The sequence below is a fragment of the Cokeromyces recurvatus genome, assembly GCF_025118155.1.
Source record: "Cokeromyces recurvatus strain NRRL 2243 chromosome Unknown BX663scaffold_37, whole genome shotgun sequence".
Taxonomy (NCBI): domain Eukaryota; kingdom Fungi; phylum Mucoromycota; class Mucoromycetes; order Mucorales; family Mucoraceae; genus Cokeromyces; species Cokeromyces recurvatus.
This window is the reverse complement of record NW_026251423.1, coordinates 128,084-151,315: the sequence shown is the minus strand read 5'-3', so window position 1 is coordinate 151,315 and position 23,232 is coordinate 128,084. Positions and strand designations below refer to the sequence as shown.

Sequence of the window (23,232 nt, the reverse complement as noted above, 5' to 3'; positions counted from 1 at the left end):
CATCATCATCATCATCATTATCATCGTCCTCTATTAATTTAAGTCTTTAAAATGTTATTCCAACTTTTTAAATCACCATTACAACTAAAGTTAAAACAAGCTTGTCGTTTCTATACAGTTGCTAGGCCGCAGACAATATATGCACTCTCTTCTGCACCTGGTAAGGCGGGTGTAGCAGTCATTCGAATTTCAGGTCGAAATGCTTTGGAGGCATGTAATAAATAAAATAAAATAAAATAGATATAGAGTTCCTTAACTTTATTATGTTTCTTTCTCTCTCTCTCTCTCTCTTTTTTTTTTCCATAGGCAGTTGAAAAAATGACATTGATCAAGAGTGGCCTAATGGATGCCCGTAAAGCTTATTTTAGACGAATTCGACATCCTCACACAGGTCAAGTTTTAGATCGAGGTCTTGTTCTCTGGTTTCCAGGACCTCATAGTTTCACAGGTGAAGACTCTGTTGAGTTTCAAATTCATGGTGGTAACGCAGTTGTCAAAAGTGTCTTGAATGCTTTACGTGCAATACCCGATTTTCGGATGGCTGAACAAGGAGAATTTTCAAGAAGGTAATAAATAATATCTATATATATATATAATTTTACAAACGATCTCAAGGTTTTATAAGGGCATTCGATAATGACAAATTAGATCTTACAGAACTAGAGGGATTAGCCGATCTATTGAATGCAGAGACAGAGATTCAACACCGTTTAGCCTTACAACAAGCTGAAGGAGGGTTACGTAAACGATATGATGAATGGCGTCACAAAATTATTGAATGTATGGCCAGAACAGAAGCAGTAATTGACTTTGGAGAAGATGAACATATAGAAGAAGGTGTGATGGAAGAGGTTATAAAAGATGTTAAGCAACTCTATACTTCTATCTCTACACATTTAAACGATAGTCATGTAGGTGAAATGATTCGAAGTGGGATACAAGTGGCTATTGTAGGGCCACCCAATGCAGGAAAAAGCACATTATTAAACCGATTAGCAAAAAGAGAAGCAGCGATTGTGTCTTCTATACCTGGTACAACACGAGATGTTGTAGAGGTCAAGTTAGACTTGGGAGGATATCCTGTTATTGTATGTGATACGGCTGGATTAAGAGAATCAAATGATATAATTGAAATAGAAGGAATTAAACGAGCAAAAGCTAGGTAAAACCGAGAAAAGAGAGAGAGAGAGAGAGAGAGGGAGGGAGTTGATTATTGAGTATATGATGGACTAATATATGTATGTATATAAAGAATATTATTATCAGATTTAAAGATTTGTTTATTACCACTAAATGATATAGCTACAATTGATCCTATCGTTCGTGATATTATAGATAAGGATACTTATTTAATCTTGAATAAGGAAGATACAGTGTCATCTTACAGTAAAGAGGATATCGATAAACTCATATCAATGATAAAGAAAGAAATTGGAATCAAACATATTTGGACTATGAGTTGTACAACGGGAAAAGGAGTTGATCTCTTTTTAAATCAATTAATTAATATTATAAAAGACAAGTAAAGATAGTTTTTATTTTTATTTTTTTTATTTATTTATTTATAAATTTATTTTCTAATATAGGTTTGATTCATCTATTGCAAATCCTGCTTTAATAACACAAGCCCGACATAGAGAACATTTAGAAGACTGTATTCAATACTTAGAGTCATTTTTAAGTAAAAAAAGATAAATTAATATATAAGATTACTATTTCTTATATAGTATTATTAGATATGTCAAATGAAGAAATTGTCTTGTCGGCAGAAGAGTTAAGGCAAGCAGCAAATGCATTGGGTAGAATTACCGGAAAGATTGATGTTGAAAATGTACTAGATGCTTTATTTGGACAATTTTGTATAGGAAAGTAAATTGCATACTATAAGACATTAATAGGAAAAGAAAAACAAGAAAGAATCTCTCATATTTGTACATTAATAAATATAATAATAATCTTCATTTATGTACGTATCTGTTTCTATCTTAATAAATTCAAGATAGAAAAGTAGAATAATGCTTGACTAAAAAAAAAAAAAAATCCTTCTTCTACATAGATTAATATAATATAATAACTAAAATGCTTAAACTTTTCTATTATTCGACGTATTATCAGTCAGAAAGCACTGATAAAGTGGTTAACCATGCTATTTTGTTTTTCTTTTTTCACTTATTGTACTCTTCTTATGACATGATGCTTTCTATACTTATTACAGTCGAAGAAACTAGGTTGGGCCAATGCGAAAAAATTTGGTCGTTTCAAAATTGGATAGGGACACCAATGCGAAAATGGGACACAGATACAAAAGTGGGACATCAACATGAAAGTGGGATATATTGAGACACGCTTAGTTTTTGGGCGAATGTATAAACAAGAAGCGATAATCTTGTTCCATTTAACAAGAAAGGCCACCAATAGACTATCAAACTACTAAGATAATCATCCAGATTAGGATATGATTCACCTAACTTAAATGATCCCGGAACGAACAATCCTCATGGAGAATATCCCAGATTCGAACTACTTAGGACAATAAGGAGTATTTCTGTGAGTTTGGTGGAGTGAGTGAACTATCGTTTTTGAAATAATAAATCCAAGTAAAGTGATTAGGATACGTAGAATGTAGGGTCTTCATTATTCGTAAGAAAGAAAGACCTAGAGCCACCAGGTCTTGGTTACAATCATTATTTATACTCTGTAATATTGGGCTCCGTATGTAGTGCAGGTACCAATGTGGATCAGAAAACTGACAATTTCATATGATTATATTCATACAAGTAACAAATAACGATAAATGTATGTAAAAGGAGATCATCTTGGATCAATAAAGTTCTTCAGTCAGTTTACATTGAATAAACACTCACACAAGCATCTAGATTAACCCACTGTTTTTGTTTTTTCTTATAACTTTTTTATCTACCGATCCTACAGAATGAAAACCTAAGTGACATCCCCTTTCTCCTATTTTAGTCATTTATGCTGATACCCATCAATTATTGGTCGAGAGTCGGCGACTCTGATCGTGACACCAATTTTTCTTTATTATTTCGAATAAGATATAAAAAATATTTTTTTGTTAATTCAGTTCAAGTGTACAGAAATGCCTCCAAAAAGAAAATCTGGTAAAGTATTTAGATTGATGTATAGCTGTATATCATATGTCTTACTATATACTTTTAGATCCTTCTGGGAGCAAAGATTTTGAAGATCCTAGGCCAAGTGTCATGAGCTGACTTATAATAAACATGCGGATCAGAAAATTATTCAAGGAATTATGTCTAGATTCTCCTGAAAAAAACTCTCTTGATCCACTTCATCAAATAATATTAAAAGCTTCTAACACTTCATTATCTACAACATATATTATTCGGTCGTTAACTAACACTTTTCTGATTCACATCTTATCCTCAAACCTCTTTAACAATTCTTATAAATACCCCATCAATTTAAATTCATAAATAAAATAATTGACTTTAGAACTATTGTTCGCTCTCGTTGACTCTTTTTGTCGTAATATTATTTTTTTTTCTAATGTTTTTTATTTGATATTTTAAAAGAAATATCACATTTTTATTTTGAATTAAAATGGATCAATTTATACATGAAGATGGAAAAGGCAAATCATTCAATGAGGAAGGAAATGAAGTTAAAGTACTTCAGATGGAGGTCGACGGTCCTGATTATCCTATTGCAAATGTTACAAGTTATGGGGAATATTTGGATTTAAAGCCTCCCGAGATAACTCAAAAGGCTAACAAAGTTGTATCAAAAGAGAAAGAAAAAGGTTAGTAAAGGAAGAGTCTGAAAACAACAAGAAAACGTATCGAAACTACAGAAAGGAAAAAATAGACTATTTCTTCTTTCTCGTGGGTGAGAAGGGTATGTCCGTTCGTGGGGCAGCTAAACAAATAGGTATTTCTGCTAGCACAGCTGCTTCATGGTACAAAAATAGTCTTGAGGATCCAGAGGAACTTGTCTACAAAAGGAAACTTGGAAGCGGAAGGTCTGTGGGAAAGCCTCCTATCTTGAACGATGCCCATCACGAGTACCTTATCAATTTGGTTGATGAGGATGATTCAGGCATGACCTTGGATCAAATGAGGGATAGATTAACCAGGGACTTTGAAGAACTTGAGATAAAAAAAAATCTGCCTTCTATATTTTTGTAAAGGAAAAGTACAGAATAAGCTGTAAGAAATCTTATTTCTATCCTGAAGATAGAAACAGCCCTAAAAAGATTGAGGAGAGATAGAATTGGGTTAAAAATCTGTTGGATAATACTGATATTAATGATCAATACAACTGTATTTTTATTGACGAAGCAGGATTTCATATCAATATGAAATGCTCTTTTTCTTGGTCTTGTGTCGGCTGTTATGATTGTAGTCGTATTTACAACTAAGTTAACAGAAATAAACCATCATTTATTATATAATAAAGAGGTTATTCAAATAAAACTAGTGCATTGTACTTCACAGCATAATATTCATTCTACATTCAGTTTTAATAACAGTTATTATTAGAGTATTCGAGCATTATAAATAATTATATACATTGTATTGTGTAATAATAAGAATTCAATAGGTTTATGACTGTTATATTCAATTACATAATTATTTATACAAGTCATACATATTATATATACATCCATAATGTTGAATATTGTTATAGAGGGAATATTCACTGTGAATTAATATTAACACGTTGCTAATCCCAGAAATAATAATCGGGTATATTTTTAATAACAGCAACAGCTCAGGCAGAAATATGCATACTGCATGCAGAATTATTCGGAGACAATATTTGTGCATAAAGGCTTTATTATAGCAGTATTCACTTATCTAAATCACACTCCTATTAATATCACTTATCTTGCAAAACATATAAATAGCCCTCGTCATTTCTCCATATTATTTTCTTCTTGTACAATTTTTGTATTGTTTTTTCTTCAATAAACTATACCGAGTTTTCACAGACTTGTCTTTTCTTTTTTTTCTCTTTCCTTATCTTTTGAACTCAAAACATCGGCAATCGCGCTATTGTTAAGACACCAAAAACCAAGGCCAAAATGACAACTATTTTGGGCGCTATTTCTCCTTATCGAGTTGTAAACGTAAATGTTAGAACACCAAAAGTAACAGCATCCAAGAAAAGAAAGCTTGGAAAGGAGGAAGAAGAAAAAAACAGTTCAGTTGGCACAGTTACAGGCCATTACTTCAACTTCATCGTCGATACTATTGATATCTTGGATCAGTACGAGGAATTTAAAGGGAATTATCTTGTTATGGATAATGTCCCAATCCACAAGCACCAGGATATAAAGAACTATATCGAAAGTCACGGTTACTTTTGCTTGTATCTGCCCCCATACTCTCCTGAACTGAACCCAATTGAACAGTTTTGGTCCGTCTGTAAAAGCAAGCTCAAAAGAGAGCCGCTCTTGGAAAGCGAAACCCTTACCAGTCACATAAGGGATACATGCAACAGCGTGCTTCTAAGTGATCTGAGAGAGTTCTGCAGATATTCGATCCGGAAGTTTGATGATTGCTTGGAACGTAAACCACTTTAAAAACTTAATACATTTTGTACATTTGGTACAATGAAAAAATGCACCAATAAAAAAAAAACATAATGCTTGAAATTTTATTTTTTTACTGCTTGATTTTTTATTTTTTTAGTGCACGAATTTTTTTTTTTTTAAGTGTATGAATAATTTCCGGAAAAGGTGTATTTTATTTTATTTTTTTTTATTTTTATTTTTTTTATTAATGCATTTTATCAATCACTGTGAAAGAAGACACTCAATGTAAAATATTCTAACCGAAATAAAATGGCTTGAAGAGAGGGAAAAAAAATCCATTTTATTAAACCATAATAAAAACTATTTTTTTCTCTTTCTTCTTGTAAAGCATAATAAATATTCGAAGAACAATGTAGACGATAAACTATTATATATCATATTTATCTTATACAGGCGAACAGGGGTCACGATCGTAGAAAAAAAAATTATGTTATTTTTTGTGATATTTTCTTTTCTTTTCTTTTTCCTTTTTTTTTTCTCGTTAAGACATATTTATAACATATACATTTACAATGTTACGCATCACAGAATTGATGAATGTGGCAATAAAATCTTCTGGTATTGTAATGTTACTAATAGCCATGAATGCATATATTTGTTTCGGTCCCCTTTTTCTAATAGCTAGCATATTATGTATATATACTTATAGCTGGAATTCACCATAAATATAATAATATGATATGGCGTGCTCTTAATACAACAGCTACTAAATATATAGATAAAGAAGTTAGATCTAGAAGGGCTTTATTTTATGGTAAGTTTTATTTTAAGAAGAAAAAAAAAAGAGGTTTTCTCTCCTTATGTGATGTTTAATCCTTCAAACTTGTCATAAGTCCCGGGAAGTGATGAAAGAAAAGTACACAAGTCAATTACAATTGGAGCAGATTGTATTGTATACGACCTTGAAGATAGTGTGTCCTCTAATAAAAAAGGTACTGCAAGGCATATGATTATTGATGCTCTAGAGGTAATAAATATGAATAACAACAACAACAACAAAAAAAAAGAGAATTGTTAATATAATTATTCAACTAAATAGAAAAGTATATTTAGGCGTCAGAACATGGAAAAGCAGAAAAAGCAGTAAGAATTAATGCAGTAGGTTCAGGCCATGAATTAGACGATCTTAATGTTATTGTAAGTTTATATATTCAATTGTAGTATATAGGTTATATTAATGAATTATATATTTATAAGCTTCATTCAAAAAGATTACAAGCAATCGTTATTCCTAAAGTTCAAAGTGCAAAAGATATTCAATTTGTTAGTAGAATGATTGACTCAGTAGCTATTGAATCACAGTAAAGATAGAAAAAAAAAGGACTTGCTATTATTGTAATATTTTAACATATCTTCTTTTCTTTTTACATGTAGACGTGAACGAATAAAACTAATTGCTTCAGTTGAAAGTGCACTTGGTATGATGAATATTAAAGAAATAGCCACAGCAGATCCTCGATTAGATGCCTTGATTGTAAGCTTATTTTGATATTATGTGTATTTATATAATGCGACATTATTTTTTATGCATGTTTATTTTAATTTATAGTTTGCTGCAGAAGATTATTGTGCAGATTTAGGATTAACTCGTACAAAGCTTAGAAAAGAAATGTTATTTGCACGTCAATTAATAGTAAACGCCGCTGCTGCTTATGGTTTACAAGCAATTGATTTGGTAATATATATATATATAATACGATCATATATCAAATTAATAATATTATTATATATATCAAGGTTTGTGTAGATTATCAAGATAAAGAAGCCCTTTTAGAAGAGTGTAAAGAGGGTAAAGGCTTTGGATTTGCCGGTAAACAAGCCATTCATCCTGATCAAATTGATATTATTCATAAAGCTTTCTTACCTGATCCTAAAGGTATTATTGTAATTTTATACACACACATATATATATGTATATGTATATTCATATAAAGACGGCTTATAAATTTTTTTTTTTATAGATCTCGAAAGAGCAGTCCGTATTTTAAATGAATATGAAAACTATTCACAAAAGGGAATTGGTGCATTTAATTTAGATGGAAAAATGTAAGTTATTACATAATAATATAATTTCATCGTATTTGAAACACTAAATTATAAATTATTAGGATTGATATGCCTGTTGTTAAATGGGCAAAAAAAGTACTTGCACATGCAATAGCTGGCAATATGACAATACCTGAAATTGAAAACACGAAAGATAGCACAATTACAGAAAAGAGGAAGCAACAATAAACTTGCTGCTGCTGCTGCTGCTGCTGCTGTCATTAATAACTACTACTACCATATTTAAAATACCGATATAATTTACATTTTTCTCACGGTTGTAAGAAGAGAGAGAAAATAAAAAAAAATAAAGCCTTGCTACTACCCTTTTTTTTTTTCTTGAGTATTCTTTCTCTTTTTATTTTATCTTTTTCTTAGTCGAAAAAAAAAGGAATATGTTTGTTCGTCATATTTTTTATAATAATTTAAAGCCAAGTTTTCGATATATCTCGACACAAACATCTAAAGAAGCTTATTTAGAACATTTAGAAGGTGGTATCTCTATTTTAAATTTAAACCGTCCTGCATCAAGAAATGCTTTATCTGTTAATTTGGTAAATGAATTTAGACAAGCTTTGGCTGATATTCGTTTTTCAAAGTATGTATATGCATCGATAATACATACAAAATATAATTAATTAACAACTGTTATTGGTTAAAAGTGAATCTCGAGTTTTGATTATACGAAGTGCTGTTCCCAATGCTTTTTGTTCAGGTGCTGATTTGAAAGTAAAATAAAATAAAATAAAATAATAGACGTTCTGATAGTTAAAATACATATTGTATAATAGGAACGCGCTAAAATGAATCCTGTCCAGGTAACACAGTTCTTGTATAATTTAAGGAAAACATTTAGAGACTTAGAGGTAGGGATTGATTATAGATGTATACACTGTAATAAAGTTTAATATGTATGAATGAATTTATTAGACTTTACCTATTCCAACAATTGCTGCTATAGATGGTCCTGCATTTGGTGGTGGTCTTGAAATGGCTTTATCTTGTGATATTCGTATAGCAGGTTAAACATTAAAAAAGAGAAATGCAAATATGTGTATGTGTATGTATATGTATATGAATTAACATCAGCTCATATATATAGGTCCTAATGCAAAAATGGGTTTAACTGAAACTAAATTAGCTATCATACCTGGGTAAAGAAGTATACATATATGTATATGTGTATATCTTTATGTCTAATTCTGATCTTTTATACAGCGCTGGAGGAACACAAAGATTACCTCGATTGATTGGTATTCCTAAAGCGAAAGAATTGATATTTACAGGCGAAATAATGGACTCCAATAAGGCAAAAGAATATGGTATTATTAATCATGTTGATCCAGTCAGTTCTTTTGAAAAATCTATGGAAATTGCAAAAGCAATTTTACCTCAAGGTCCTGTTGCAATTCGTATGGCTAAATTAGCTATTGATAAGGGATCACATTTAGACATGTAAATAACATATATATTTATATATTATCATATGTTATTAATAATTCTGCATATAGTGATTCTGGTTTAGATATTGAACAATCTTACTACAATCAAGTTATTCCTACCGAAGATAGATTAGAAGGCCTTAGAGCTTTCAAAGAAAAAAGAAAGCCTGTTTATAAAGGATGTTAGAAAAAAAAAAAAGAAGAGTTTACATTTGATATACAGTTAGATCATGAGTATGTTTTTTTTTCTTAATAAAAGCTTTCGATGCAATAATGACAATTAAAAATATTTTCCCGTTAATCTTCTTGTTTATTCAGCAAAGACTATAAGGAGCTCAACATAAAAATAGTACATTTATACTTAATCTTGGACAGACTACATATTTAGATGATGTTTAAAAAAAAAAGATAAAACTTCCAGCTTTAAATGGACAGATGACTGTATTTATCCGTTTGTCAATAAGAACTATTGAATTCGACTATCTGTCAATGTATTTCCTTCTAACTTTTTCAACCTTATTCGTAATAATATCCATTAAAATGATTACTGTATTTAACAAAAAAAAAATGCGTCTTATTTTCTCCCATTAAAATAGGTTATCTTAATCTAGAGCATTGTGTTGCCTTTGCCCCCTTTATTTCGTTTTTGTGCTACATATGATGGTGTATTTACTGAAAAACAGCTTGAACATTACACATGGCGTGCAACATAGGGTGAACTTATGATTACAGAAGCTACTTTTATCTCATCTCCTATAGGAGGCCACAGACATGCCTCTAGTATCTATAATAAAGAACAAATCGACTCTTAGAAAAAAGATGACAGAGGCTGTTCATCATAAAGGGGCAGTTATCTTTTGTCAACTTTGGTCTATAGGCCGTACAGATTTTCGAAAATTGAATCCTATAAATGAACTTATTATCTCTGCTTCAGCTATTCCTATAAAGGGTCAATGTGCACTTTTGGGTGGTGTGGATTATGAAGTGCCTTATGCCTTAGAGATTGACGAAATAAAAGCTGTCATTGAAGATTATCGTCAGACAGCTTTGAAATGCTATTGAGGCAGGATTTGATGATGTTGAAATACATGCTGGTTTTGACTACCTTATTGCTCAAGTTATGAATTCATCTAGTAAAATAATACGTACTGATGAGTATGGATGTAGTATTCAAGGTAAAGCTAAATTTGCATTGGATATTGTAAATAGTGCTTCATCTGCAATGGGTGAAGAACAAAGTGATATTCGAATTCTCTCCTGTTGTGTCATTTCAAGATATGCATGATGATACTCCTTTCGAAACCTGGGGCTATTTAATATCTCAACTTTAAAATAGGCATTCTCATTTATCTTATCTTCATTTTGTTGAAACTAGATCCAATATACTCTACGCATAGATGAAATAAACGTCGTAGATTCTTTGCAATTTTGTCATGACCTCTGGAAGGGCCCCTTTATATTTGCTAGTGAATTTTTCGAAAATACCAGATCATGGTATGAATCTTGCAGGAAAAAAAAAAAAAAAAAAAAAAAAACTTGGAATTTAATCGCCTTTGGTCGTGCTTTTATAGCTAGCCTAGATTTTGTTGAACGTCTTTATCCAAAACTGAGGACTTAGCAAATATGACAAAAGTATTTTTTTTTTTACTCATGAATCTACTGGTTATACAGATTATCCCTTCTATCATCAATTAGAGGAGAAAGAAGATTAATACTTATAATAGTTAGTTTATCTATATTTATTCTTTTATTATACCTATGCAATTAAATAAATCCTTTTCTTTTCTTTTCTTTTTAATCAAAATCAAAATATCACCTGGATAAAATTATAATACCTTATAAGACATAATTTTACTATATATGAATATAGATTTGTATTATTAGAACATAATTAATCAGTATTTTGTATGTACTATATTGGATAATATATGATAGAATATGTGTACTAAAAAAAAGAGAGAGATACATAATGCAAAGTTGATATCTAACCATATTCGAGTTATGAAAATGGCTTAGCACTTGTGACTGATTTTCTTTTTTGAATGCATTTCTCTTTGTTGAATTGTCAGAGGATAGATATTGAATGTCCGACAGAAAATTTTTTTCTGTGTAAGGGATTTCAGATAACTATACTTATTAGGGTGGTAATAGAGGAAGGGGGGGGGGAGACGAGATAAAGTGCGAATTGGAAAAAAAAAATGGCCAATGTGTGAGCAGTTGGAATCGTAGTAAAATTTTGTAATTAATTTTTTTTCCCTTTTTTTTTTTTCCTCTTCTTTCTCTTTCCCTTACTTACTCTTTTCTTTTTTATATTCTTCTTTTCGACGTTTAACGCCGTTTTCTTTTCTTAATTGTCTAATCTCATTTAATTTGGGTTTGACATTTTAATAATCATATAAACATATAAAAAAAATTATAAAAATAGAAAAACCAAAATATATAATAATGTCTACTTCACCTGTCGTCGCCCCTACTGAAGCTGCTCCCGTCCAACAGCTCTCAGCTGAACAACAACAGCAAATTGCTCAGGCCCAAGCCTCTGCTCCTGCTGGTACTGTTGTCCCTTCTCCCTCTGCTAGTCTTTACGTTGGCGAACTTGACCCTTCTGTTACCGAAGCCATGCTCTTTGAGATGTTCAACATGATCGGTCCTGTTGCTTCCATTCGTGTTTGCCGCGATGCTGTTACTCGTCGTAGTTTGGGTTATGCTTATGTCAATTTCCATAACATCGTTGATGGTATGTAATCTTCAATATTTTTTTTCCTATTTTTTTTTTATCAGCCTATGAATCTAGAAAAAAATTTTTTTTTCTCCCTCACTTTCAGTCCATTTTCAAAAATTTTCGGATTTTTAACATATATATACATGTGTATATATATATTTTTTTTAATAAATGAATAGGTGAACGTGCTTTGGAAAGCCTCAACTACACTTTGATCAAGGGTAAGCCTTGTCGTATTATGTGGTCTCAACGTGATCCCTCTCTTCGTAAGACTGGTTCTGGCAACGTTTTTATCAAGAACCTTGATCAAACCATTGACAATAAGGCTCTTCACGATACCTTTTCTGCTTTTGGTAATATTTTATCCTGTAAGATTGCTTTGGACGAAAATGGCAATTCTAAGGGTTATGGTTTCGTTCACTATGAAACTGAAGAAGCTGCCGAAAATGCTATCAAGCATGTTAACGGTATGCTTTTGAATGATAAGAAGGTGTAAGTATTCAAAAACATATAAAAGGGAATGAGTTCAAAAGTAAAAGAAGAAGACAAGGACAGAGAGAGGGAGAGGGAGAGAGAGAGAGAGTATGAAGGTTATGAAAAAAAAGGATGATAGATTAGAAGGAAAATAGATAGTATAAACAAGATACTAAATTATTTTAACATATTTAGTTATGTTGGTCACCATGTTCCTAAGAAGGAGCGTCAAGCTAAGATTGAACAATACAGAGCCAAGTTCACTAATGTTTACATCAAGAACTTGGATGAAACCGTCAATGACGAAAAGTTGAGAGAAATTTTCGAAAAGTATGGTCCCATCACCTCTGCTGTTGTTCAAGTCGACGATGAAGGTAAATCCAAGGGTTTCGGTTTTGTTAACTATGAAAAGCACGAAGATGCTCAAAAGGCTGTTGATGCTTTGAATGAAACTGAACAAGCTGATGGCAAGATTCTTTATGTTGCTCGTGCTCAAAAGAAGTCTGAACGTGAAGAAGAACTCCGTAAGCAATACGAACAAGCCAAGCTTGAAAAGCTTGCCAAGTATCAAGGTGTTAACTTGTATGTTAAGAACTTGGATGATGATCTTGATGATGAGAAGCTTCGTCAAGAATTCTCTGTCTATGGTGTTATCACCTCTGCCAAGGTCATGACTGATGATAAGGGTCACTCTAAGGGCTTCGGTTTCGTCTGTTTCTCCTCTCCTGACGAAGCTACTAAGGCTGTTACCGAAATGAACGGTCGTATGATTGGTTCCAAGCCCATCTATGTTGCCCTTGCTCAACGTAAGGAAGTCCGTCGTTCTCAATTAGAAGCTCAAATGGCTCAACGTAACCAAATGCGCATGCAACAAGGTATTCCTATGCCCGGTGCTCCTGGTTACATGCCTAGCACTCCCATGTTTTATGCCCCTCCTGGAAGTTTCCTTCCTCAAGGTCAACGTCCCGTTTTCCCTCCTAACGGTATGATGCCTCGTCCTCGTTGGGCTCCTCAACAAGGTCAACCTATGCCTGGTTTCCCTCCTCAAGGTTTTGCACCTAACAACAACAACATGCGTCCTCCCAGACAGCCCCGTGCTCCTCGTGGTGGTGCTGCCGGTCAGCGCAAGTATGCTAACCAAGCTCGTCAACAACCTGCTCAAGAAACTGCCGAGCCTGCTGTTGATGCTCCTTTGACTGCTGCTGCCTTGGCTGCTGCTCCTCCTGAAGCTCAAAAGCAAATGCTTGGTGAACGTCTTTATCCCTTGATCAATGCTCAACAACCTGAATTTGCTGGTAAGATTACTGGTATGCTTTTGGAAATGGACAATGGTGAATTGTTGAATCTTCTTGAAGACCACAAGGCTTTAGAAACTAAGATTGCTGAAGCTATGGATGTTCTCAGAGCTCACTTATCTGAGGCTACTAAGGAAGAACAAAAGGAGGAATCTGCTTAAGTTGTTAGCATTTTTTTCTTTCTTTGAAAAAAAAAAAAAAAAAAAAAAAAGGGAAAAAAAAATCTTTTACATAATATTTTTTTTTTTTTTTTTTTTTTTTTGTTATAAAAAACCCCACACCCCATCTACTATTTTTTTTTTAATAAAGAAGAATAAAAAAGGATATTATATATATATACATACATCTACATACGTATAGTCTTTTTTATTATGAGTTACTATAGATACACCATTTTTAGTTGTAAGAGATTTTTTACTTCCAAACCTTGGAGTTATAAAGAAGCCTTTCAATGGCAACAATCTTTTAATCGACAACAAATTCCAAAAGAAGACATTTCAATTTCATTTAATCGAAGTAGCGGACCTGGAGGACAAAATGTCAATAAAGGTATTGTAGCAATTTTTTATTTTTTGTATTTCATAATCTAAACCTCCTTCCACTCCCCCCCCCTCTCTCTCTCTCTCTCTCTCTCTCTCTCTCTCTCCTTTTCGTCTTGAATAAAAATATAGTAAACACAAAAGTTGAATTGCGATTGTCACTTTCAAAAAAAATCAATTGGATTCCAGATTATGCAATAGAGAGATTATTAAAAAGGACAAATAAAAATGGAGAGTTAATTATTACATCAGATAAGACACGATCACAAACAAAGAATATAGATGATTGTTATCACAAGTTAGTTGATATGATAAAAGATTCAGTATCCGTATCAAAAGAACCAGATCAAGCTACTTTACAGCGAATTGAACAATTGTAAAGTATACAAACATAGAATATAATATGTATATAGAAGTGGTATTTAACAATAGAGAATATATTGTAGACAGAAAAAAGAAAAGGTAAAACGTAAAGAATATAAAAAGAAGCATTCACAAAAAAAGTCTGAGAGAAGATCAAGAGGATTTGATTTTTAAAGCAATACAACACATTAAACAGAAATAAGCTTATTTTCTTTGTTGAAGTACCCATTTACCTAATTTTGCCTTCAATGATGATGATGAATATGAATTGAATTGAATATAAAAAGGCTATCATTGACTTACTTTAATACCAGAAAATAATGTGTTTGATTCTGAATTTTGTTGTTGAGGACGATCATAATCTCTTTTTTCTTTGTCGACAACTGTAGATAATATCTTTTTTGATGACGAACGATGATAGTCTTTTGTTTCGTCATCATTAGATACGCTATTGCTGTAATACCTTTTGGAAATCCATGGCTTACTTTTAATTGAAGCAGTAGAACCGACTATTTCTTCATCCTGTTCTGTATTAACAGAAGAACGAATTGAATATTGCACTATTAAAGAAGACTGTGCAACAGAGGAAGCATAGTCATCATACCTGTCGTCTTGTTGAATAGTTATGATAGGCGGTATGGTTGTATTATCATAATTCTTATTATTATAAGCTGTCATATTCCTTTGCCACCAACGCCAACTTAATGTAGTATTCTTTTTATTATTTTTAGATAAAGTAGCAGAGGTGTTCATATAATAAAAACAAAAATAAAGAAGAAAAAGGAAAAGAGTGTAAAGAAGAAGAAGAAATATATTGTTGTCATCACAAGTTCTCCCCCCCTTTTTTTTTTCTTGTAGTAGTAGTACTAAAAACATAATAAAGTTGTCGTTATTATAACAAAAGAGCAGCCCAACCAGCCATCATTGTCAAGCCACCTAAAGGAGCACATAAATTAATACTACTAAATCTTTCACGTTGAAGAGTCAAAAGATAAACAGTTCCACTAAACAAGATTGTACCAGTCAAAATGAGTGGTTTAGCAGCGGGATGAATTTGACGAACACTAGGTGGAATAGAAGACAAAGCTAAAAGTGCGACACCATGAATAATTTGAAAGTTGGAAGCTGTAGCCCAATTCTATCATTTTTATTTATTTATTTATTTATTTTTTAATCAAGTAATTTTGCATCATTATTTCTGCTATGCCTATGAAATAAACAATATATTATCATTTATATTTACTCTGAGCTTAGTGGGGTTATCTCCAACTACTTTGACAAGTCCATGAGCGCCATAAGCACCTAATGCCAAACCAGTGGCACCTTAGATTCCATATTTACATTAAGTCAACCTGTCTACATTCTCAAAGAATCTCTCTTATATTATACCTAAGATACTGCCTGCTTTCCAATAGAATTGTGAATTCATGCTTGTATAAAAATGTATTCAAAAAAAAAAAAAAAAAAAAAAAAAAAAAAACAAAGAAAAAAAAATTAACAGGGGGAAAAAAAATGAATACTACCAATGTTATAGAAAATGAAATAATGCTGAGAATTAACAATAGTCCTTTTTTTTTTTTTTTTTTTTTTTTAGAGTCACCATTTTTTTTTTCTTTAAAACAAAAAGTAATGCTTTCATTACTTGCTAGTTTTAGTATAAGCCTAAGTTGCTATTTATTTATTTACACTACAAGACAAATATATGGTTTATTTCAAGAAATAAAATCAATCGATCCTTCTAAACCTAATGCTCAATGTTGGTTAGAGGCACTCAATCTCCAATGCAATCAATGGACTTGGATGCCTGTTTTTATTCGAGTGTATTTAATCGGTATATTTGAAACAATTTATATTGTAGTTTGTAAGCGTGGTTTATTTAAGGGATCTACGACACAACAATCGAATGAAAACCAGATTGATGCTTTGATTCAATCTTATACAAGAAAGGAAAGAACAGAGTTAGCAGTTATTACAGGAGGTGACTCTGGTATCGGGCTCGAGATAAGCAAAGGATTACTTTTAGCTGGTTATCATTTAATCATTGGTATAGGATAATATATAATATGTATTGCTTTGTTTTTTTTTGTTTTTTCTCATATAGAAACTAGGTACTCGATCTATAAAAGAATATCAAAATACGATAACTATGCTACAAAATTCAACTGGATCAGATAAAGTTAGTTGTATAGAGCTCGATTTAAGCTCATTTCGGTCTGTAAATAAATTTGTTGAGAAAGTAAAATCAAAAGTTCCTGGAAAAGACATTCAGTTACTTATTAGTAAGGATTGTTTAAGCTCTTTCTCAAAGTCTTATATAAAACAGTTTTTTTTTTAACATTTTGTATTAGATAATGCTGGAATTATGAATGTACCTTATAAGATGACAAAAGATAATTATGAATCACAGTGCCAAATAGTAATCTAATCTCATAAAAGCTATATTTATTTGCTTACTTATTTTTAATTGAATTTCATTATAGAACTATTTATCTCCTATTTTATTAACACAGTCATTATTGCCCTGGATAAATAAGAATACAGGACGTGTTTTATTCGCATCTAGCTCTACATTGTATGCAATTAATAATTTGGATACTACTTTTCCATATAAAAAATACAAGCTAGATGGTTTAAGCCATTATGCATATAGCAAAGCGTATCTTAGTCAATTTATACCACAGCTTGCCAAAACAACACCTGTTAAAATATTTGGTAACATTATGCAATTCTATTTTTTTTTTTTTTTTTTTTTTTGCATTATATCCTTATTTATTTATTTATTTGCAGCTTATCATCCTGGTACAGTCCGTACCAAGTTATTCAAACATACAACTTTATTTAATCTACCTTTCCTCTCTAAAATATTTGATTTCATCATGTTAACAGCAAAAGAAGGCAGCCAAACACCGTTGTACTTGTGTTTAACAGAGAATCTTGAAGGAACAGGGACTTATTGGGCTAACACACATATCCAAAAGGTTCCTTCTGTTGCAGTTGATGGAAGCAAAGATAATATTAAAAAGTTATGGAGCGACATAATGTTGAAATGTAATTTAAAAGTTCAATAATAATAATAATAATAAAAAAGAATAGGATATATTAATACCCCCCCCCACACACACACAGTTAAAAACCCTAATGATGAAATATGGGAACCTTTTGAGTACGTCAATTTTGTTCTATGATCAGGAAAGATGACCAGAGAATGATGAGATTAGTTGGTAATATTATATGTGATGTCTGATAATATATGGCAGACATCAAGATTCAGCTTTAAATGATGCAAAGTAGGAATATTATGACACTGGTGTATAGATGACATTTTATCATGTTAATATTGTGTATACTAATAACATTTTATATATACAACATTACATTCCTGTTGAGTTACTCTATCTTTATGCTTTGCTGGTGTATGAGGAAAGATTAGGCCATAATTATATTCATCGATAAAGATTGGCTAACCAAACAAGTTTTTTTTATTCTTCTGATAGCATTATTTTGTATATATCATTCTCCTCCAAGTACTTATTTCTTAAGCACTCTATTGAATAGAGTCAATTTATAGGCAGTATACTCTAGCTTTTGTTTATCTCGGCAGAATAAAATCCATAAGGAATCATACTTATTCATGTGTCTCAATTACAATTACTTTTAGATTCCTTATTTCTCCGTTGACTAATAATCATTTCCCTTACAGTATGTACTCTCTTATTTACATTTACCCTTCAATAGGTTCCCCTAAAAAACAACAACAACAACAACAACAACAACAGTAATTATCCAGTATATTATTATAACACCTGCACATATTAAAAAAAAATTGGCTAAAGGGCTTGAAAATAAAAGTAGATGTTTGATAATAAAATATTATCTAATAAGCTTATGTCTTGGAGCGTGGGAATAACCAATCAATGATTAACATGATGGAGAAAGGAGAAACAAAAAAAAAAAATAAGAAAATCATGCGAAATTTTAGATATATCATATATTAATCCGCTGTCATTTTTTTATGACACTATTAGCATTTAATAATAGTAAATGATAATGATTAATACATCAGATATCCCTTCCCTTCCCTTTTTTTTTCTTTTAATCTTTTGTAACATTATGAATAGCTTCAGCAAGGTATTTAACATTAGCAGAAGACATACCAGCCATTGAGATTCTACCATCTTGAGTCAAGTAAACATGCCAATCAGACTTGATCTTATTGACTTGTTCAGGTGACATACCAGAGTAACAAAACATACCAATTTGATTTGTAATATGACTCCAGTCCTTCTTTGATCCAAAGTCCTTTTCAAGATGTTCTCGAAGTTTAAGTCTCATTGTAATGATACGATCTGCCATTAATTTTACTTCACTTAACCATTCATTCTTTAATTCAGGTGTATTCAAAACTGTGCTAACAATGTGAGCACCATGAATAGGAGGATTAGAATACATGGGTCGAATGATGATCTTTAACTGACTCTCAACACGTGCCCTCTCTTCTGCATCTGCACAAACAACTGAGAAGGATCCAACACGTTCACCATAAAGACCCATATTTTTGGCAAAGGATTGGGCCAAAATGACTTGATGTCCTTCCTCAACAAATTTACGAAGAGCATAGGCATCGCGAGTACAATCACCAGAAGCAAAACCTTGATAAGCCATATCAAAGAAAGGGAAATGTTCACGCTCCTAAAAAAAAGAAAAGGAAAAAAAAAAAGATAGATTTTAAGTTTCTAATAACTCTATCATGTAATTGTTGATTTCAATTTTCCTTTACCTTGATAACTTTAGAGATTTGATTCCATTGTTCTTGAGTAGGATCAACACCAGTAGGGTTATGAGCACAAGCATGAAGTAACACAACTGTATGCTTTGGTGCTTTCTATAATAGTATAGAATGGATTATCAGGTTTATCTATCTATATATAGGATACATAAAAAAAAAAAAAAAAAAACTTACATGAAGATCTTCCAACATGCCATTAATATTAAGACCATTTGTGTTTTTATCAAAGTAAGTATACTTCTCCAACTGAAGACCTGAATTCTTCATAATAGGAATATGATTACCCCAAGTAGGATTAGGGACAATAATATTCTTTGCATGGGGGTACCAAGCATTTAAGAATTCACCACCAATACGAAGTGCGCCAGTACCCGAAATAGATTGTGTAATAGCAAGCTAACATATAAAAAGTAAATAATAGGTATCATTTCTTTATATCCTTCTTACTCTATTTTCAGTAATAACTGGATTACTGTCACCATAAGCAAGAGCACCAGCAGCCTTGGTAAAACTAGGTGAACCTGTAATACCAGCATATTCCTTATCCAAATTATTTTCCATCATCACTTTTTCAGCCTAAAAGAAAACAAAAAAAGGAAACTTTTAATTTTATATTCATTTTTGTGTTTTTTGAAATCTATACATATTACCTTTTTAACAGAAGATAAAACAAAAGGTTTTCCATCATCATCACGATATGCACCAACACCCAAGTTCATTTTATTAGGAGAACTGTCTCGCTTAAAGGCCTCAGTGACACCTAAAATAGCATCGGGAGGACCTGAAATAATAAAAATAAAAGAGGAAAGCTTAAATTAAATCCAATTTCAGATCATTTTTTTTTTTTTTTACCTTGAGGAACAGAGTTCCAAGTAGAAATAAAGGCACGAGAGAGAATACGATTTGATTTAATTGTAGCTTTTGAAATATTAGAAAGCATGATGAAAAAATAAAATAAAATAAAAAATTGAAACTAGGAAAAAAAAAATGAGAGAGAAAAACAAATAAATAAAAAAGGACGGGGAAGGGGGGGGGGAAAGCAAAGGGATTTTTATATTCTGTTGAGACAGGAAAAAAAAAAAAAAAAAGATAGTTACACCAGTGTTTGTAATCCAGTGATAAATAAAAAAAAAAAAATAGACACAAAAATTGACAGTAAAAATTAGTATGACTAAGGTTCAGGAAATAAAAAAAAAACCGTTTTTTTGGACCAATCATGAATTGATTTAAAGCATAACTTTAAAAAAAAAATGTGCAAAGACAATAAAAGTGTTATTCTTTTTAAACTTGTTATCTAAAGCTATAAAAAGTAAATTGTATATACTATTCCTATTTATTGTTTCTTTCTTTCTTTCTTTCTTCTTTCTTCCTTTTTCAAAATAGATAGTCTACCTCCCATTCTTCTACATTACAGTCGTAATTGTTATAATGCTGTTGAATGTGTTAATATCCCGCTACTACCTATAAATTACTAACAAGCCATACAGGTATTTTATAAGTACAAACACCAATAGAAAAATAAAAAAATAACAGTGCTTTTAATGTTCTTGCTGAACACACATTGCACAGATGAGACATTAAATAATATTCATGTGCCAATTACTTGCTTTTTTTTTTATTTTTTATTAGTGTTGTCTCAAATCAAGTTATTGTAAAAGCCACTAGTAGAAGTTTGTCTACTACTTTTTATTATTATCTTAATTTTAAATGATACAGCAATAGTTTATTATTTTTTGACTAATATGTAAAGAAAAGCCATGTTAAAATTAAAAGCGAAAGGTATATAACAGGAATATAATTTGATATAATAAAGTGAAAGGACTTCTGACTTTGATTCTTCATTATCTTTATATGTCGATACAAAATAGTGAATACATCTTCTGATAAGCCTTCCCACCAATAACTTTTAGTTGCAGCAGGTTGTAATGTATCATAGGCTCTATCCATCCATAACCGCTTCATCTTTGGTAATAAGTTTTGTCTTTCAGTATTTCCTAATTCTACAATATACATATTATTTGGATGTAAAGTTGAGTAATAAGGTCCCTTTTGTACAAGGATAGATTCTTCTAGAGCATAAAAGGATTTATCTAATTTTCGTTTCATGTCCTCATACGTTGCTTCTACTTTTTGAATCATATAATACTTTGTCTTTAGAAAACTGTCCTTTCGAATCTCATCTAAATGTTGACATAGACTAGAATAATGGTGTTGATTGCGTCGTTGATTATTCATTCCTAATGCCCTCTCTGCTGAACATTGAAGTGAATTTAAATTCATAATTTCTTTATATTGCTTTTTATAAAGAAGTTGTATCTTTCGATTCATCATACGCACATCATGTTTCAAGAATAAAAGAGCGAGATGCTGTTCATCTTCATCTTCACGATAATGATAAGGTTGTTGATGATCAGGTAATAAAAGAGGTTTATTCCATGTGGTCACTAAATCTTCCCATTCTTGATTATGTCTCCCAAGTAGTTGTGATATAGAATTATAGATACTAACTGATTCATCAATCCAATGAACTTGTATACGTCTTGCTGTTCTCTGTTGATGAAGATTCCATCCTGATATAAGCTGATTAATGTATTTAGCTGCTGAATCTATCGTAACAGAATCTTCAGTAGCGATCGTCTTTCTCTCTGATGTTGAATGGTGGAAGCTGGATGACACTTGAACCTCAGTTGTCTTTGTCTTCATCTTTATCCATTTATCCTTCCTTTCAGCAATGGTCGTGTACCATCCTTTCATCGTATCATACATGATTAAAATAGAATAATATCCTTCCAGTTGAATTAAATAATAATCATATCTTGCCTTTATAAGTACTTTATAAAGTCTATTCTTATATGTCCATTTCAGTTTGGTCATGTAACTAATCTGTATAATGTGTTGATCAGCTCTCTTACGATTCACATCAATATTGAATCCAGTGACTGAGCTTGTATGTTGTAATATAATTACTGATACTATTAAAACCAATACAATCAAATTCTGTAAACGCATATTTGAATAAAGACAAAAGAAAAGGAAAAGGACAAAAAAAAAAAAAAAAAATAGCCATCATGCTAGTTTTCTTCTATTTTTTTTTTTAATTACCGATATTATGCACATTATTATTGTAGATGGGTCAAGTAGTAGTACTTGTAGTAATAGCAATAGTAATAGTACATTATATTGCTTGTTTACATAAGCAAAAATAGTAAAATATGGATCATATAAAAATGGCATTGACTTTTCTTTTTTTATTTTATATTATTATTATTCTTTAAAGAGGTATTATTACATGGTAGAGTCTATATTTCCCAAGTAAAAGTAGTAGGCTTCTCAAATGCCAATGCTGGCTCCTTCTTTCTCTTACGATCAATTTCCGTAGTAAAGAACTATAATAAAGAGAGAGAGAAAGAAAAAATGAGTAATTCTGACTTGACACTAATATAATAACTTACAGTTGCATACGTGTGATCCAAGAAATCTTCAAGATTATATTTAGGTTTCAAAAATTGTTCGCTAAAGATCTTTGCTAATGTGGATACGTTTGCATAATAATGTTGACTTAATGTTTGAACTTCCCATAAGGAAGAATCGATAGCTTTAGATTCATATGGATTCAACTGATCCATACTAAATGGATCTTCAGCTTCACTAACTGCCTTATTACTATGAATCATAACCATACAAGTAGGATGTCGTTTTAATAAGTTATAAATGAATGGAATAATAATGACAGTAGCTGCTGGTGGTGCAGTTAATGATAAACGTGCCATACGCTTAATAAATGCAGCGATTAAGGCAGCAGGAAGATAACTAGAAATAATAGAATTTTGTTTAAGAATTTGTAAATAGGATAAATAGGTATAACTTACGCTGAAGATAAGAAAATTTCTAATAAACGGAAAAAGCGAGATCTATACTTGACATGCATTACATTTTTATCTAATAATGAATAAAGCTTTATATAGAAATCAGGATAATCCCTAA

General features: G+C 31.4%; 12 protein-coding genes across 12 annotated transcripts; 7 read left to right on the top strand and 5 right to left on the bottom strand.

The window, feature by feature from the left end:
• The first annotated feature begins 3 nt into the window (after positions 1–3).
• On the top strand, positions 4–2,040 carry BX663DRAFT_523899 (tRNA modification GTPase TrmE). Its single transcript, XM_051529570.1, has 6 exons — positions 4–210; positions 307–566; positions 626–1,162; positions 1,253–1,522; positions 1,587–1,681; positions 1,737–2,040. The coding sequence occupies exons 1-6, from the start codon at positions 52–54 to the stop codon at positions 1,871–1,873; spliced, it is 1,458 nt and encodes a 485-aa protein (XP_051378710.1). The 5' UTR covers positions 4–51; the 3' UTR covers positions 1,874–2,040.
• A 4,008-nt stretch (positions 2,041–6,048) lies between these two features.
• On the top strand, positions 6,049–7,899 carry BX663DRAFT_523890 (Pyruvate/Phosphoenolpyruvate kinase-like domain-containing protein). The gene is made up of 9 exons (XM_051529569.1): positions 6,049–6,139; positions 6,231–6,548; positions 6,635–6,718; positions 6,779–6,882; positions 6,956–7,055; positions 7,131–7,256; positions 7,319–7,457; positions 7,543–7,627; positions 7,690–7,899. Exons 2-9 carry the CDS (start codon positions 6,528–6,530, stop codon positions 7,814–7,816), a joined length of 786 nt encoding a protein of 261 aa, XP_051378709.1. The 5' UTR covers positions 6,049–6,139; positions 6,231–6,527; the 3' UTR covers positions 7,817–7,899.
• Positions 7,900–8,334: 435 nt separating this feature from the next.
• BX663DRAFT_523887 (enoyl-CoA hydratase/isomerase) lies at positions 8,335–9,356 on the top strand. Its single transcript, XM_051529568.1, has 6 exons — positions 8,335–8,356; positions 8,419–8,493; positions 8,558–8,648; positions 8,730–8,781; positions 8,846–9,082; positions 9,139–9,356. Exons 2-6 carry the CDS (start codon positions 8,431–8,433, stop codon positions 9,254–9,256), a joined length of 561 nt encoding a protein of 186 aa, XP_051378708.1. The 5' UTR covers positions 8,335–8,356; positions 8,419–8,430; the 3' UTR covers positions 9,257–9,356.
• Positions 9,357–9,840: 484 nt separating this feature from the next.
• On the top strand, positions 9,841–10,400 carry BX663DRAFT_489829 (uncharacterized protein; the record flags this gene model as incomplete). Its single annotated transcript, XM_051524925.1, has 3 exons — positions 9,841–10,105; positions 10,137–10,244; positions 10,279–10,400. The coding sequence occupies 3 exons, from the start codon at positions 9,841–9,843 to the stop codon at positions 10,398–10,400; spliced, it is 495 nt and encodes a 164-aa protein (XP_051378707.1).
• Positions 10,401–11,328: 928 nt separating this feature from the next.
• Positions 11,329–13,783, top strand: BX663DRAFT_523881 (uncharacterized protein). Its single transcript, XM_051529567.1, has 3 exons — positions 11,329–11,806; positions 11,971–12,283; positions 12,461–13,783. The coding sequence occupies exons 1-3, from the start codon at positions 11,515–11,517 to the stop codon at positions 13,719–13,721; spliced, it is 1,866 nt and encodes a 621-aa protein (XP_051378706.1). The 5' UTR covers positions 11,329–11,514; the 3' UTR covers positions 13,722–13,783.
• Positions 13,784–13,931: 148 nt separating this feature from the next.
• BX663DRAFT_555605 (uncharacterized protein) lies at positions 13,932–14,479 on the top strand (the record flags this gene model as incomplete). The annotated part of the gene is made up of 2 exons (XM_051531644.1): positions 13,932–14,109; positions 14,232–14,479. The coding sequence occupies 2 exons, from the start codon at positions 13,932–13,934 to the stop codon at positions 14,477–14,479; spliced, it is 426 nt and encodes a 141-aa protein (XP_051378705.1).
• Positions 14,480–14,666: 187 nt separating this feature from the next.
• Positions 14,667–15,215, bottom strand: BX663DRAFT_555604 (uncharacterized protein; the record flags this gene model as incomplete). Its single annotated transcript, XM_051531643.1, has 2 exons — positions 14,667–14,705; positions 14,766–15,215. 2 exons carry the CDS (start codon positions 15,213–15,215, stop codon positions 14,667–14,669), a joined length of 489 nt encoding a protein of 162 aa, XP_051378704.1.
• Positions 15,216–15,354: 139 nt separating this feature from the next.
• BX663DRAFT_489826 (uncharacterized protein) lies at positions 15,355–15,891 on the bottom strand (the record flags this gene model as incomplete). The annotated part of the gene is made up of 3 exons (XM_051524924.1): positions 15,355–15,600; positions 15,706–15,764; positions 15,852–15,891. 3 exons carry the CDS (start codon positions 15,889–15,891, stop codon positions 15,355–15,357), a joined length of 345 nt encoding a protein of 114 aa, XP_051378703.1.
• Positions 15,892–16,063: 172 nt separating this feature from the next.
• BX663DRAFT_523864 (uncharacterized protein) lies at positions 16,064–17,573 on the top strand. Its single transcript, XM_051529566.1, has 5 exons — positions 16,064–16,506; positions 16,571–16,741; positions 16,811–16,878; positions 16,943–17,174; positions 17,250–17,573. The coding sequence occupies exons 1-5, from the start codon at positions 16,092–16,094 to the stop codon at positions 17,528–17,530; spliced, it is 1,167 nt and encodes a 388-aa protein (XP_051378702.1). The 5' UTR covers positions 16,064–16,091; the 3' UTR covers positions 17,531–17,573.
• Positions 17,574–18,143: 570 nt separating this feature from the next.
• Positions 18,144–20,223, bottom strand: BX663DRAFT_523858 (aspartate aminotransferase). Its single transcript, XM_051529565.1, has 6 exons — positions 20,101–20,223; positions 19,899–20,029; positions 19,696–19,824; positions 19,423–19,644; positions 19,240–19,344; positions 18,144–19,151 (listed from the first exon to the last, which is right to left on the bottom strand). Exons 1-6 carry the CDS (start codon positions 20,186–20,188, stop codon positions 18,555–18,557), a joined length of 1,272 nt encoding a protein of 423 aa, XP_051378701.1. The 5' UTR covers positions 20,189–20,223; the 3' UTR covers positions 18,144–18,554.
• Positions 20,224–20,488: 265 nt separating this feature from the next.
• On the bottom strand, positions 20,489–22,278 carry BX663DRAFT_523855 (uncharacterized protein). The gene has a single exon (XM_051529564.1). The coding sequence runs from the start codon at positions 22,255–22,257 to the stop codon at positions 20,986–20,988; it is 1,272 nt and encodes a 423-aa protein (XP_051378700.1). The 5' UTR covers positions 22,258–22,278; the 3' UTR covers positions 20,489–20,985.
• A 321-nt stretch (positions 22,279–22,599) lies between these two features.
• BX663DRAFT_234039 (CBF/Mak21 family-domain-containing protein) lies at positions 22,600–23,151 on the bottom strand. Its single transcript, XM_051521827.1, has one exon. It carries the CDS (start codon positions 23,016–23,018, stop codon positions 22,635–22,637), a length of 384 nt encoding a protein of 127 aa, XP_051378699.1. The 5' UTR covers positions 23,019–23,151; the 3' UTR covers positions 22,600–22,634.
• Positions 23,152–23,232: the final 81 nt, after the last annotated feature.